This window comes from Chaetodon auriga, chromosome 1, assembly GCF_051107435.1.
Source record: "Chaetodon auriga isolate fChaAug3 chromosome 1, fChaAug3.hap1, whole genome shotgun sequence".
Classification (NCBI taxonomy): Eukaryota; Metazoa; Chordata; class Actinopteri; order Chaetodontiformes; family Chaetodontidae; genus Chaetodon; species Chaetodon auriga.
The window spans coordinates 14,472,395-14,488,768 of record NC_135074.1 but is presented as its reverse complement, the minus strand read 5'-3'; the positions used below and the strand labels follow the sequence as shown (position 1 = coordinate 14,488,768).

Below are 16,374 nucleotides of genomic sequence, written 5' to 3'. Positions count from 1 at the left end.
ACCAACATGTGCGAGCACAAATAAAACAGAGAAACACACCCACTTACAATCGCTTACAAATGCAGACGAATGCACAAACATGCTCCCTCACATTTTTTTTCATCTTTTCTGCCAATAGGAAGTCTTTCTTTTAAATCTTTTAGGTGTGTTGTCTTGGTCATGGTCAGCACATTTTTCAGAGGATTTAAATCTCTGTGTTAGCAGATCTCTCTCTTCTGTTCTCTCTCCCCCCTCACCTTCCTTTTCTCTCTCAGTCTGTACATTACAATCAAATCCTTAGTGTTTCAAATGCACTTTGTGTCAGAAAACCCCTCAAATCAGTGGTGCTTTTGGAGTTCAAAGCACTATACAGACATTTTACTAACACTGATTTTGGATGGTTTTCACTTACTCAGCAACTTCTTAGCAAACCAGCTAACTTGCCTCTTAAATTGAACATTTCCTCTTGCAGTAGCTTTAATTTTTCAATAACAGAAAGCATAAAAACAGAAACCAAAATGAGTTTTTCAGTAATTCTAATTCTTCCCCCCTCATTTCTACTCCTCAGATTCTGAAAAAGCCATTTTACATTCTTTCACAAACAAAGTGTTAGTTTTGAAACATTTGACTGCCCTGTCAGGTTCCTCCTCTCCTCTCCTCTCCTCTCCTCTCCTCTCCTCTCTCCTCCAGGGCACATGATACCTCTGTCTTCCTTATCCATCTTTAAGTGGTAACCACGGTAACATCCAATCCCCTGAGAGATAGGCCTAATTAAATTAGGACTCCTTTGTGTCAATTAATTAACGAAACAGAGAGAGACACAGCAACAGAGCGACAGAGATTGGGCAAGAGGCAGGAAAAGAGTAAGTCAGAAAGCCAGAGAGACAACGTGGGGTGGGGGTGGGGGGTGGGGGGGGGTTTAGTCAAATGCTGTCTCTATAAATTAATCTTGTTGTAGAATAAAAGCGGCAAGCGAGTTTAGCAAACTCGTCTGCATAACAGACACACGCACACATACATGCATGCACCACAGACACACATTTTCATATTTATTATTATTTCTTGTATTCTTGTCAATAAAGTCTCTTCACTCGTTGTCATGCACAGTGTATTGATCCACTTCTTCAATCATTTCTTACAGGTGTTCGTCTGGACAGGGTTCGCGGTGGGAGACAGAAGTATAAACGCCGGATAGATGCGGACAACAGTCCATACCTGAACCCACAGCTGGCTCTGCCTCCCAAGAAGCCATGTAAGAACAGACAGACACACACACACGCGTACACACACACTCACTGGTAACAGTACATGTAATAGCCCTTTTTTGCTCCGAGGTTGAACAGTGACTCTCAAGGACAGACATTTGCATACTGTCCTCCATGCACAGTAACTCTGCAAATTGACACATGTGCGACAGTGGCAGCAGCATCTGACACACTACGCAAAGGGAACAGTGAAGCAGATACAACGGACAGTACATGGAGAAGTAAACCGTCCCTCGAAATGAACAGAAAAGGTTCAATTCTGGCCTATTATATCACTAAGCACAGGCAATGTTCATGTAATAGACAGGAGACTAGAAATACAAGGAGCTGCCCCTCCATCAGTTTCTATCCTAATGGGGACAGTTGGACAGTAAAAACATTGAAACACACAAACACACACGCACACACACATAAATAGACACAGGGTAGTGAGAAGCCCATCTGTTTGGGACCAAGTTTATCTCCCTGTCTCTACTGCTACCAGTTTGGGGTCATAACATTTTATACGTGTAATATTTCACTATAAAGGTATTCATTTAGCTCCTGCTGGATTGGCTGCGTTTTTTAAACAATAAAACCATCGGCAAAGCCTGATGATTGAAAAATTAACAAGGGAGAGAGTCAGTGAGAGTGACAGGGAGACAGGTGGAGACAGACCGAGAGAGACTGAACCGAAATGGGAAGGTTTCTCAGAGAGAAGAGGGGACGAAGGGAGAGAGAGGAAGGGAGGGGGGCCAGCCAGAACCCTAATCCGGATTAAATCCAATCTGGCAACCACATCAAACTAGAGTTAGCTCTTTAGCTAACCGTCTGCTCACACACATAACACACACGCACACACACACACTCACATGCAGTGCAGATTGAGTAGTGTTTAGCAGCTTGGTCCCCAAAGCCCATTTTGCTTAAAGCTGGAGCATATTCTGCTTTAGGCCAATATGCTGAATGGCTGCAGCACAGCTTTCAGGACTTCTGTACTACTAATCATTGAAGTGATGGGATAATATGAATACGTGTACACCCTGTGTGTATGTGTGTGTGTTTATAATGCATGTGTGTACATACAGAGCATGCGTGTGTTCCAGGTAACTGAGTGTCTTCACTAGCAGCCTTTCGATCAGTTTTCTGTTAAACTTGTTAAGTTATATTCAAATATTTTGTTCTGTTATCATTTTTTCATGCATCTCGGTAGAGTCGTTTACTGTAATCACCAATGACCGCTCCAATAGGTATTCAGGCTGTAATCCCTCGTTTATATATTTTTCTTAATGCATGTATGAACACAAATCTCTATTGAAAAACAAAAAAATGAACGTGATATAGACTTCCCAGGTCTCTCTTGGTCTTTTCCTCTCACACACAGTCAATAGACAGAAAAATCTTTGTGTCCCTCTGTCTCTCTCTCAGATACACGCACACAGCCTATCTATCTGTAGCCCAATCCCTAGCCTCAGCGTCCCCATTGATTGTGTGAGAACAGAACAATAGCCCAGGGTTTGGAAATGGGCTTCCATTGATTCTAATTAGGGAAACATTAAATAAGATTTACCCACAGATACTGCAGTGTGACTGGGATTGGTTTGGCTCAAACGACCCTAGAGCTGGAGGGAAGAGGGTGGAAAGAATATACATATATATATACACGCACTCACACATACACATCTAGATATATATATATATATCTTGTGTGTGTGTGTGTGTGTGTGTGTAACAGAATTGGGGGTGGAGTGTTAGATCAATACACAACTCATCCCCCAAACTCTGTTTCACTCCCTCTTGCTGTTTATCTCTATCTAGCTGTCGCTCTCTCGACTCTTCCTGTCGGTCTGTTACAATCTGTCCACGGCTCTATTTCTACCTGTCTGTCTCCTTCCATTTTTTTCGTTGCTTATTTCTCCCTCTCTCTCTCTTTCGCTCTGTCCCTCGCTCCTCTCTTGCTTTTCTATCCTCTGTTATTATTCCCATGCTTGATTAGTCAGTGGATTAATTTGGAAGCAGGGTATCAGTCTGTTACTAATGGGCCATAGAGATCTCATCACCACATGTCACCATTACCAGCTGAGCTGTTTGGCTTTCAGTATTATCTTTCCCTTCTGTAATGTATCAGCGAAGCTTCTTAAGGCTCTGATGCGAAAGACAACGTTTTCTGGGCAAACTGAATCACCAGCAGTAATCGCCTTTAATCACACCTTGAAGCATTTCCTAAACTGGAAACGTTCCAGTCGTTTTTTGATCTTTTGTTAAGTGCATTCATCTTTACTCCTGCCAAATTACTGCAATCAAATCAATTATCCTGCTTGATTGTTGAAAAATTCCACAGGACATGTAGGTAACACATTGTAGGCAAGCATCCTCTTATTTGATCTTGTTTCAGATGCATATTGTGATATGAAATCCCACAAAAACTGCAAACTGATTATGTTATGCTTTATTATATTATAAAATATATGTTATACCATACTGTTTATTATTATACTGTAGAAGAGGACTTTTAAGATAATGTAGAAAGATTACTTTTGACATTCAACTGTGTTGTGACATACAATACATATAATACTATACTATATGTGTGTGTGTATACATATATACACACACACTCACACAACATGTATTAAATACTGAAATACTGTATGTGCAATATCTGACATTGTGATCCTCTCGAGTATACTGAAATGTATTGTGTGTTGATTTGACACGTCAACATTTTGCTACTTGGAGAAATGCCTTTATACATATGTCTTATCTAGCAAGCCATGTTATAAGGGACTTTGCATATGACCTTTCACATTTTTGCACCGGATTGGTGTGGAACAGCTTGTAGCCTAACATGGCAAAAATTCACCATCTCTCTGTCTCTGTGTCTTTCTCCTTGTCTGGTGGTCATGTCAGTTGCCTTTGGCTGCCTTGCAGATAACAAAATCGTCTCTCACCTGCTGGTGGCCGAGCCAGAGAAGATTTACGCCATGCCTGACCCAACAGTACCAGACAGCGACATCAAGGCCCTGACTACGCTGTGTGACCTGGCGGACAGAGAGCTGGTGGTGAACATCGGCTGGGCCAAACATATCCCAGGTAGGGGGAAAACCTGCTGAACCTTGACTTTCACGCTGAACCTAAGCTCACTGCATGTTGTGACACTCACACACACACACACACACACATATGTTCATCCATACATTTTTTTTTTTTTTTTTCAAATCCATAGTACAGCAGACATCATACACAAACACACACATATACAGGATGGACACACATACACACACGTTGTGTGAATTGGCAGAGTGAGTACAGGGTGAGAATCAGCAGCTCCAGAGGCAGTTCAAGCACCTTACACACATACAACTACACCTGGTGCTAAGGTGTGACCTTTCCCCCTAATCCTTGCACTCAGACCGTTTGAACTTTTGACTCCTCCAACTGACCAACCAAATGCCTTCAGCGAACACACGCACACACACACACACACACACACACACACACACACACACACACACAGAAATTCCAACCTTTTGAACTGTCCAATCCTTTTACCTTCAACTGTGCCATATATAAATGACAAAGCCCTTTGAAACCACAGCTTTACTACACTGGTATTAAAAGTCACAGCCACAAAAATGTCCTACAAATATACAATGAGAATGAAATAAAAAAAAACAAGCTCTACCTTCACCTGACGCTGTTTGAACACTGCATAACATATAGAATAGGTTTTGTTTTCTTTTTTAGGTGTTTTTAGACCTTGTTTTGTTATATGAAAGAACATACTTAAAGGGAATTAAGTTAATTTTTTTTTTAAGTTAATATTTTTCGTGTGGTTACAGTGTTAATATAATTAATATATAAAACAACAGAGAGAGTTTTTAAACAGCAGGTGATGTAAATCGAGCAGAAAAGGAAGGAAAGTAAGTCAAATGAAGTAAAGTACAATGAAAATGTCTCATTCTAATGATGAAGCAGTAAATATTGTTTTATATATTTGCAGTCAAACATGTCTTTTTTAACCGATGCACATCAGTGTCCAGGTTCATCACTAAAACAGAGGAATCTAATCTAATCTTCTTAAACTAACTCTTCTCTCTTAATCTGTTCAAAATTGGATCTCGACGACAAGAGGGGGAAATTGAAATAATGGCAGATACACAAATGAGCATAAAAAATGAGAAAAGGAGTAAATAAGAAAACAAAGGAGAGGACAAGAGCAGGATAATGATGAACGGCAAAATGAAGAGAAAGACGGGGAGCGAGATGTGTGAGAGGAAGAGATGAAAGCTTTAATCTGGTTTTGGTTTTAGGGAGGGAGCCTACTGTGACAGCAGTGAGGAGGGCAGAGCAGTGTCTCAGATTAACACAGATTAGCACAAAGATTAGTCCCATTGTCGACTGGAAATATGGTTATACGTAGAATAGAACAGAATAGAATAGAGCAGAGTAGAATTAGCCCCTGCTGCCACCGCTCAAACAGCATAGGAGGTTGTAAGAGTATAGGGGGAAACACCAGATTAGAAGCATAAATACCACTCAGTCACGCTGCGTAAATCTAGAACGATGAAGCCAATGGAGTTGAATAACAGGGTTTCCAAATATAATATATTGTATTCTATCAATACATGTGAAAATAACAGCGAGCAAGAGAAAAACTAGCTGAAGAGAGAAAGAGAGATGGGAATGGACATTGCTTCTTGTTAATGTATTGATCTATGTGCTACTGTATGGGCAGTAAGCAGACATATATATTGATCCATACACCAAGTATAGCTCTTTGAATATTTATTTTTCTCTTTCAAAACAACATACAGCTTCAATCCAATACTATCTCCTTTCCTCTAATCTCCCCGTCCTGCGTTTACTCTTTTAATCCATTTATCTCTCTCTCCTACTGTCTCTGTCTCTTTCTAAATACCCACACACAAGAAGAACTCACACACCAACATACAAACCAACACACAACTTGGTGTATATTTTAAGTGTTACTTTGCATCGGACTTGCCTTTTCCTTTGCTCACTACTTTTACAAGTGAGTGGACTGAGTAGCTAGGTTATGTGCTGGGATGAGTGTGTTTGTGTGTGCGTGTGCGTGTGTGGGAGCGAAGTGCAACGATTGCTTGGCGGAGGAGAGAAGATGGTGTGATTAGATGAACGAGAAAGGCAATCCAGGGAAAGATAGAACTCTTCATCTTCCGTACGTGTGTGTGTGTGTGTGTGTGTGTGTGTGTGTGTGTTGTGACACTTTATGAAATCCTCATTGTTTACAGCACTGAACACTGGTCTAATACTCTCTTTCGCACGCGCATACACACACACATACACACACACATACACACACACACGTACACACAGAAAGTGATCTACTGTTCACTCAGGGTGGAAAGGATTGTCAGAAAGAAATACACCTCCTCAACATTCTTTATCAGAGTCTTACACACACACACACACACACACACACACAAGGCAAACAATAAAGAGACTACAATGACTCAAATCTTGAATAGAATAGAAAAGAATAGACCTGTTAACCTTTTTGGAGCCGTCTTGTTTCACATCTTGTCATGTCGTCGTGTGCGTGTGTGTGCGTGTGTGTGACTGACTCTGCGCAGGGTGTACATGGGAAGACACACATGCACACGTCTTTGCTCGACATGGTACAGTAATTTTTTTAATCAAATTGATGGAGAGAGACAGAGAAACAAAGAGAAAAAAAAGACAGAGGTAGAGAGAGGAGAGGTGAAGCCAATTTATGCTTCATGATATGGCTGCGCAGCGCTGCATGCACACGCGCGCACACACACTCACTCACACACACACACAGAGGTTGCTAACAGTGGTAACAACGTGTCAAGGCGAGCGCCAGGCAGCTAATTTGAAGTCATTAGATGTCTGCCGTACTGGCAACAATTTGTTACGCTCACACACGCACAAACACACACACAAAAACACATCACATACACACACTGAGTTAAGAGCCGTCTGTGGATAGCGAGGAGGCTAAATTGTAAACTAATTTAAACATCACTCAGCGTTAGAGAGGCTGCCTGCAAGACAGGCCCCCGGATAACAAGGCTAGGGACGCGTGTGTGTGTGTGTGAGTGTGTGTGAGTGTGTGTGTGTGAGTGTGAGTGTGTGTGTGTGTGTGTGTGTGTGTGTGTGTGTGCGTTTCTAGGTATGTATGACACAGACTCGCCCAACCTTAGAGACTTGTGACAACACACACATATACACACATATCTCTTTGATTGGTTCTTTTATTCAAAAGCTGTGTGTATGTGTGTGTGTGCACGCTCATTACCATACTGATATGGCCTATATGCAAACATTTGATATGTCATTAGGAGAAGAAAATGAGGTTGCAGACACAGTATGTGTCTCTAGTTTCCCACAAGGAATGGGACACTATCGTGGACATGCACCTCACATGTGCATGTGTGTGTGTGTCAAAGAGAGATCAAATGCACACAAACTCATAAACATAAACGTATTGGAAGCCTTTTTGCTGATTCAAACTGTGGGCTACACACAGACAAGTGACCCCACACGTCCACATATTTGCTCACTTAGATTCTAAAGTACATGAACAGTCTACTGTCACACTCAGGAAAACTGTGGAAATAATGTAGGAGTTGTTATTCAGAGGCCCTGAAAGGCTTGAGCGTCCAATAATATGGATTAGTCACGAGAAGATCTCATTTTAATAGCTCTCAGAGAGACAACTCCAATGGCATATTAGGCTACATGTCACAGTCAAGTGTGTGTGTGTGTGTGTGTGTGTGTGTGTGTGTGTGTGTGTGTGTGTGTGTGTTGAAGGAGGAATGAGGAGCGGACAGGTGAGAGGAGGAGGAGGAGGAGAACAGTAAATATTGAAGCAGGAGTGAATGAGAGAGTGAATTAAAATGAAGAAAGGCCATTCAAAATGAGCCATTTATCTGTCTGTTGAATTAGTCTTTTCATCCTCTTTTCTGTTCTCTTACTCCTTCATCCTCCCTCCCTCCCTCTCTCTCTCTCTCTCTCTCTCTCCCTCTCTCTCTCTCTCTCTCTCTCTCTCTCTCTCTCCATAATAACTAAATGACTACCAAGCAGTCATGCCAGCAGCTCTTATCTAGAGTCGCGGACACAAAAGGGATAGACAGACAGGCGAGCACTTGACTTGACGAAAGAGCAAGAAACGAACAAATGAATGAATCAACGGACGAGAGCCAGAACCTATAACACAGTCTATTTTACCAGAACCAGGGGCCTTGCCATTACTGTTTTTTTACAACCCCCTCCCCCACTCTTCCTTTATTCAGGAGAGAAATTGCTCTCGGGCCGCCCCCCACTTCCCCTCCACTATTCTCTTGCTTCCCTATCTCCTCTCACTTGCTCTTTCTTTTCTTACAGTCTTTCTTCCTCTCTTCCTTTTGTTCCCCTTTCAATTTTGACACTCAGGATAAGCAGTCTATGTGTCTTCAGTATGATTGAGCTGTAAAAACAGGGGAAGGGAGGTGCAGGGAGGTTGCTGTCGGCCTATTCATTTAATCGGCCTTTATGGAGATACGGGAGAAGGGGTTTGGGTGGTGGTGCTGATGGGGTGGTAGGTGAGGAGAGAAGTCCTCTTGCTTCATGTTCTGCATGCTTCTCTCTGTCTTTCTGTCATTCAGTCATTTATTGGTCTGTCTCTTCATGATTTCTCCTCGTCGGGGATGAGCATGAGTGTTGAAATGCCTCATGGTGATGCTTAAGACCATAAACTCTGACATTTGCTGCTGAAGATGATGTTGCTTCTTCGCTGCTTTCGTTGGGAGTGAAGATGGTAAAGACGGTGAAAGTGTGTTTCGACAGTTTTGCTTTAGCCCTGCTTTGAACAGCCCTCTTCCCCATTCAGTTTAAAGAGCTTTAGAGATGGCTATTCCTCTGAGAGACTCATTTCCAAAGAGTAATTATTGTTTCAAAATTAACATCATTATGATGGACGAAACATTTATTTTACAGTGACTTTGTACTTTGAAGAGGGTTGACTTGAAGATAATTATAATATGAGACTGGGCTTACACAGTGCAGTTCTCCATTTGATTAAATAGAGAGGACACTCTCTTCAGCCCAGGTACTTTAAAGACATTTTCAGGCCTGGAGTGAAGGCATTTTTGGGGAAAGGCCACTTTGGCCTTTGACAATACAGATTTATTGGAGCATCACAGCCAAAATGTTGGACTCCAAGGCCAAAATCAATGGTGCAGTAACAGTAAGTCATAATTATATATTATACAGTACACAGTCAAGTATTAGGAGTGTATTCAAAAACAGCACTGAGTTTATTAATACAGTAACCTGAATGGTTCACTCTTCTGCAGAATGTTGTCTGATTGATTTTTTCAAATGTAAACAACTTGTATTCATTATTATTTTTGTATTTTACTGATAAGTGAAGTCTATAAATGGGTGAATAGTGATCAAGATTAATCTGAACAAGTTTCAACACCCGTGCAACTACTAGCATTTTAGTCTGAGATCGTAACAGCTGTCACAAAAATGTGCCATTTACAGATAAGTGACAAGTCAGATCTCACAATCAATCAGCCCAATTAATTACACTGAGAAATGGGAGTTTATTTGCTGTGTCGCATGCAGTTTTAATTTTCTTTAAGAGCACAATGGCCAGTTCATAACAGGGCATGCCAAATTGGCCATGTGGTAGAAGCTGCATTGGATCCCCAACCCTGACTTTGAAACGCCTCATGAGGAAATAATGCACATGCCAGAGTTTCTCTTTTCTTGTTTCCTGAGCAAGGAAGGCTGAGAGTTTTTGTGATTTTTCTTTTTCCATATCGTATCCCTTGCTCTGTGTATGAGGGATTGATGGGGGGAAAGGATGAAGAAGGATGGAGAACAGAGAAGGAGGTTTGGGAGAAGAAGAGTGCAGGAAATGGGAGGAAAATGGAAAGCAGGGAGGTCACATACATTACCTCAGTATAACGTGGATACTCCCAAAGAGCCTTTAACGCAATACTTTTCTGACCCAATGGTTAAACATCCCCCACCTCTTCAACCTCTCTTGTGACCTCTCTTTTTCTCTCTCTCTCTACTTCTGGCTCTTTCTGGCTCTCCCTCCTTTTCTCCCACTATCTGACCTGACCTCCCACCCTCTCTCTCCATGGTATCCTTAACCTCTTCATTATCAAGTCAACCTCATCTCTCAACCCCACCCTCTCCCACAACCCCCACCTCCCCTCTTCTCTCATCCCCCCGGCCAGCCATCGTCACCATTTTCCTCATAGATTCTGTCTGTCTGTGTGTCTCTACAGATACAGGGTTTATTGAGTTGAGTTCAGCTCCAGACTTTGAAACCGTATGATTGACTGCTCATCGATAAGATCGCTCATTCAAATATGCGTTTTTCCTAACGTTGGCACGGCATACTCAGTGATGCACCCAATAAGCAAAGCCCTCCCTCTTTACCTCTGCTGTTTTTCTGCTGTGCTCTTTCTCCTGTGGTCATGTTATAAATGGTTTTCATTTAGAGATTTAGTCAACCAGTCATTCAGACTGCCAGACAGACAGACAGTCAGTTAGTTAGCCAATCAGTCAGTCAAGCAACTGCGCAGCCAGTCAATCAGCCAGAAAGACACCCAGTCAGTCAGCAAATATTGATTAATAGAAGTGTCCTGCTCCTTTTAGCAAATCAAATGTTGAGTCTCAGCAGCCAAGGGGAACCTCTGCACGTGCGCACACTCACGTACGTGTGCACATGTACACACACAGATACACAAATCCTTGACTGTGAAAGTGCAGCTCTCTAAATTAACAGTGACACACATTATAACAATTCAAAATGTGCTCCAAGAGAAGTGTGTGTGTGTGTGTGTGTGTGTGTGTGTGTGTGTGTGTGTGTGTGTGTGGGTGTGTGTGTGTGTGTGTGTGTGTGTGTGGTGACAGAGGAGTGTAAAAGCCCAGACTGGTGGTGATGTCACTCTATGGCTCTCCTCATTAAGTCTGGTGTTGTCATCAATCAGCAAAGAGCTTGTTGGGCTTTGGGTCAGAGAGTGGTAAATCAGAGGAGAAACATCTCTCCAGCAATAGTCACACAAACACACACACACACACACACACAAACACACACTATTTCTTTCCAATTGTTAAATCAATGTGCTTTATTGGCATGAAACTTCTATAACAGTACTTCCCTTCACTGTTGCTCCCCAACTTCATCTTTCAGTCTGTCTCTCCCTCTCAGTGCCATGAACCTCTGCAATAAACTGCCCGGTCTGGGTCGACTTCTACGCATAAACTCATGAAAAAACATACACGGAAATACACATGGACACACACACAAACACACGAGCAGATTTGCCCCCATTCTGTCGGCTAAGGCTAGCTCACCTTGACAGTCACAGCATGCTGGGTGCCTTCTTAAAACACAACACGCGAACAGTACATTCACATCGACACACACATACAGCACAGTGTATGGACATGAAAGCATTTACATGGCAGTGACCAAGCAAACACATAAGCACAGCTTGGCTGACATTTTGCACAGATGCACATACACAGATTATTAGTTTTAAGTCTTTACAGGCATAATGTGCAGAGGTGGAAAAGTTTAGTTTAATGGTTGAAAACTCAGACAGTTTTCAGGGATATTCACACCTGTCTTCTGATAAATTAGCACATAAATTCTAATATAAAATAAAATTACTTCACGTTAACCAATCTTTAGCCAGGAGAAATACTTTAGGGAATACAAGTAAGAAATGTTCAAGCAATATATTTTGTTCTTATGCTGATTTTGAAAATATGTACATGGTTAACAAGGTTGCTTTGTAACACATAGAGTGAGTTCAGGTGAAGAAGATAAGAAACATGACTGACAGCACTCGTTGTGCATCGTCGTGATAGAACTGACTCCGCCTTTTCCATATTCTGATGAGACTCAGCTCATAAATATGACTTTATTAGGATCTGATTTAGATTGAGATTTGGAATCAGAATTTGATTTAGTTCATTGCTTTCATCAATTTTGTTGTCTAGTGCACATCTTTGTGTGTGTGTGTGTGTGTGTGTGTGTGTGTGTGTGTGTGTGTGTGTGTGTGTTTCCAGCCGCTGTTGATTTTCTCTGAGTTCTGTTGGGCGTGTTTGATTTCCATTTCTGCTCATCCCTGAGATACATAACACATTTAGAGGTTGATGTCTTGGTTTCAAGTGTGTGTGTCTGCTTATGTATGAGTTGTGTGTGGGTGTGGGTGCGTGTTTGTCTGTTTCATTGTCTACATTGGTGCATAAGAGACGTCTAATTTTCCAGTCCACCACCGCCATGGTTTTCTCTTGCAGCCCATACAAACAAACATACCCCTGTTTGCAGATGAAAACAAATATTGATGAAATCAAATTAGGAAAAGAATATTTGATATCTGAGCTTAATATTTGGATTAAGTTGGGCTTTCTTTATTGGATTAAGCCTGTGGGCATTGGAAGCATGTCATCAATATGAGAAAACAGAGGAGGGAAAACATTTTTCTTTTTCTGTGCGTTGCATTTCTTCAGTTTTATCTACTTTACTTCTTGTGTTCACTTTTTGTCCCCGTGTTTGTGTCATTCCTTTAGTGCTACAATATACTGATGTAGTCACTAAAGTTTGCAGTGCCGAGATGAATAAACACCCTTGAAATGTTTCCTCCCCTTCAGCTGTGTCGATGGAACGTGTGCATTAAGTTTTAGAAAACTGAGGCCCAAAGCTATTATGTTCATTTCTTTACTGTGTGTTGTGATGCTGGTTTATGAAGAAGCTATTTATGCCAAATATGATGTTCTGATGAACACACACACACACACACACACACACACACACACACACACACACACACACACACACACACACCTTGCTCAGTCTCTGAGGGCACGTTCAGTCTGTGTTGACTCTCCTGTCTGTCCGATGTCCTCTGTTTGTTTTGTCATCACCGTGTTGACAGTGTTTCCATGACGATGTGCCTATGATGACACTCAGACGCACACAGCTTTAGGTGCCCACTTTAAAAACACACATTGTTTTACTCAACACAAATATTCACACACACACACACACACACACACACACACTGGTATTGCCTCTATCAGGTCACACCTTGGTGGTGACACACACCTTATGCCTTGAGAGTGGAGCAAGCTGACACATCATACAGACAAACACACACATGCCTGCACAACTTGCTTCACACTTCATCTTACCAGCTGTCGCTGTCACTGTATCCACGTGTGTCACACAATATCAGACCTGAGTTCAGAGCAAAAAATACAAAACGCAGCAGTGGTGGCAGCCTATAGAAGTGTGAGTGGTGCGCATAAAGAAAATCTGATGATATCCCCAACAGTACCTTTAGTAATTCCAGCACTTTTAACAAGTGAATGAAATACCTGTATACCAAGAATGAATGTGATTTTAAAAGTGGTGTCTGATGAAAATCAGTTTTTTTCTGACCAGCCTCAGATTACAGCCTCTCATTAAAAGCAATTTTATTAATTTTGATCCAAATTTCTTTTTTTTAAATTGAGTCATTCTGTAGACAGATGTTCAAGTAAAAGTGAGAAAAAGACGCAAATATTGAAGTCATGAGATTTGCACTCAGCAGCCCATTGCTGTTTTTCTTATTAGTTTGATTACATTAGCAAATCAAATTCATTTGTCTATCAGCCTTTGAGACACAGCCTGCAATCTGAGTACACTGACTAATCTGCATCAAATAATGTCTGTCACACATGCACACACACAGAACACACACCAGAGAGAAGCTGCATACATAAACATGCATACACAAACACATACATCATAGAAGACTCCCGTGAACACACAAATGTACACTTCTAGACACACATACACCCACATTGAAAGTAGCACTAATACTCAGTGAAATGTGCACAAATGCACACATATGCAGACGTGCACTGTTTTATAATATGTGACATCAGAGGAGCAGTAACAAATAAATCAACACACCATCTGAGCCCATCATCATCTAAGTCATCACTAGCAAACAGTCAGCTTTTACCACTTTCAATTTGCTTTTCTGTGTGTGTGTGTGTGTGTGTGTGTGTGTGTGTGTGTGTGTGTGTCTGGGAAAGAGAGAGAGAGACCAAGAGAGAGATGATGTGATGTGATATGATATGATATGCTGGCGGGGCATAAAGATAGATGATCATAATTACGCACAGGCCAAACTCCATTTCAAATCATCATCATCCTATTCTATCTGTTGGGGCACACATGTACACACACACACACACACACACACACACACACACACACACACACACACACAAAAGCAATATAAAGACTTCACACACATACAGGGATTCACAGACATCCACACCCACATATCACACACCTGTGCATGCAGCAGATCTAGTGGAAGGAGGGACAGGCTTGTCATGGCGTCACATTATTTCTGTCGGTTCATGCAAAGTTCACAGACGGCCATGAAATAGTTATTCTCTCTCTCTCTCTCCACACACTCTGTCTATCCACCTTTCCTCACTGTTTATGTCCATATCATCCCTTTTCTTCCCTTTATCTCCTTTATCTGTATCTTTTCTCCCTTTCGTATCAACTTTGCTCAGTTTCAGGCCCCTCCATTGCTCCTTCACTTATTCCTCTCTCCCCATCATTGTTTCTCACTTGCTTTTCCCTCTTTCTCCTCTTTCTTCCCCTTTTTTTTGTTTATTCCTCACACCTCCTTTGTTTTTTTCTCATGTATTTTCCCCCGTAATGCACCTCTTGCCACCCTCTTGTGCCCTCTTCCACTTTCCTACCTCCTTCTCCTCTCTCTCTCTCTCTCTCTCTCTCTCTCTCTCTCTCTCTCTCTCTCTCTCCCTCTCTCTCTCCCCCTCTCTCTCCCATCCTCCAACATCCATCGTTCTTAAATAACAGTCCAGAGGATTCATCCTTTCCATCAGGGAATAAGCAGGTGGGAAAATAGGATTGGAGCGTGCTTGTCACCAGCTGGGGACAACTTATGGTCTGTGCACACACAACACAACACACACACACACACACACACACACACACACACACATATGTGTGTGTGTGTATATATATATATTTCCCTTGGAAAACTATGCCATAGCAGAATGTTTCATGTGAATGGATGAAATGTCTCAGGAAGTTACTAGTCTACTTCCACAAGCAGCATTTGATGTAAGTTATAGCGAATCTTTTCCAGCGTCCAGTGAACAAGATGCTCGTGTTAACAATAAAAATAAAATGTATATTTGTACATACACACACATTGGATGTAAACACACCAAGACATTTATACTCTAGGCATGTACACAAGAAAATGCCTGTAGTGTTGAAAGGTAGTATGACATAACTGTATGTAGATAATGATTTTATTCATTTTGAGGATTCATTAGCTTGATTTTTTTTTTTTTTTTTGGTCTATTTTAAGGTACCCACGGCTCAAATGTGCCTCAAAATTGCTGGCACTAAATTAAACACATAGATGGGTGACCTCTTAGTGTGTAATAAGCAAATTTCAAAAGTCCCAGGATTACATTTTTAAGTCGATGTAAAGATGTCAGTGAAAGCAAGCACATGCATTTCTAGATGTGTTAGCTCTTGGCAGCTCAGATGACGACACGTCCACCCAAGCAAAAATTTTTGCTCATTCAGAGGCTTTGTGACTCCACATCGTCACTGTGCAGAGACAAAGGGAAAAAGGAGAAGTGGAGAAAACAAAGAACTGTGGTTTTTCTGAGATCTAAGCTACGTAAGAATCTGAGCTGTTCCATAATTGGAATTGGAAGCGTAGCTCAGTGCAGCTAAAGGAACACTGTGAGTACACTGGGTGTGTGGCATGAACAAATATAGACTGCAAAAATGCTCCATTAGACTAATTTGCAAGAGTAAGAAAAGGCATAAATTTTCTATGTGTCCTGTCTGAATGCTATTTTAGAGGATACTGCTCCTCCAGCACAGAGTCTCCTGTACGATCAAAACTATAATCATTACTTGGGATAAAACCTTACAGCTACATACATTACAGACGTACATGATATAATTCAAAATGGGTCAACGTTGACTTTCGGTGTCACGTGAAACACTACCAGCATTCTCCTTGATGACAGTCCTGTGTTTGTGTGACCCAGCTAACCTCCCCACCTCCTCCAT

The 16,374-nt window shown here is 41.6% G+C and overlaps 1 protein-coding gene across 4 annotated transcripts in view; it reads left to right on the top strand.

Annotated features, from left to right (window-relative positions):
* esrrga (estrogen-related receptor gamma a) overlaps positions 1-16,374 on the top strand; it is a 78,596-nt gene that overhangs the window by 40,190 nt on the left and 22,032 nt on the right. For 2 of the 4 annotated variants that reach the window (XM_076724228.1, XM_076724171.1), the window contains exons 5-6: positions 1,121-1,231; positions 4,134-4,316. In XM_076724228.1, the coding sequence (XP_076580343.1) occupies positions 1,121-1,231; positions 4,134-4,316 (294 nt within the window). The remainder of the gene's footprint in view (positions 1-1,120; positions 1,232-4,133; positions 4,317-16,374) is intronic. The other 2 variants (XM_076724238.1, XM_076724219.1) reach the window with 1 other exon arrangement.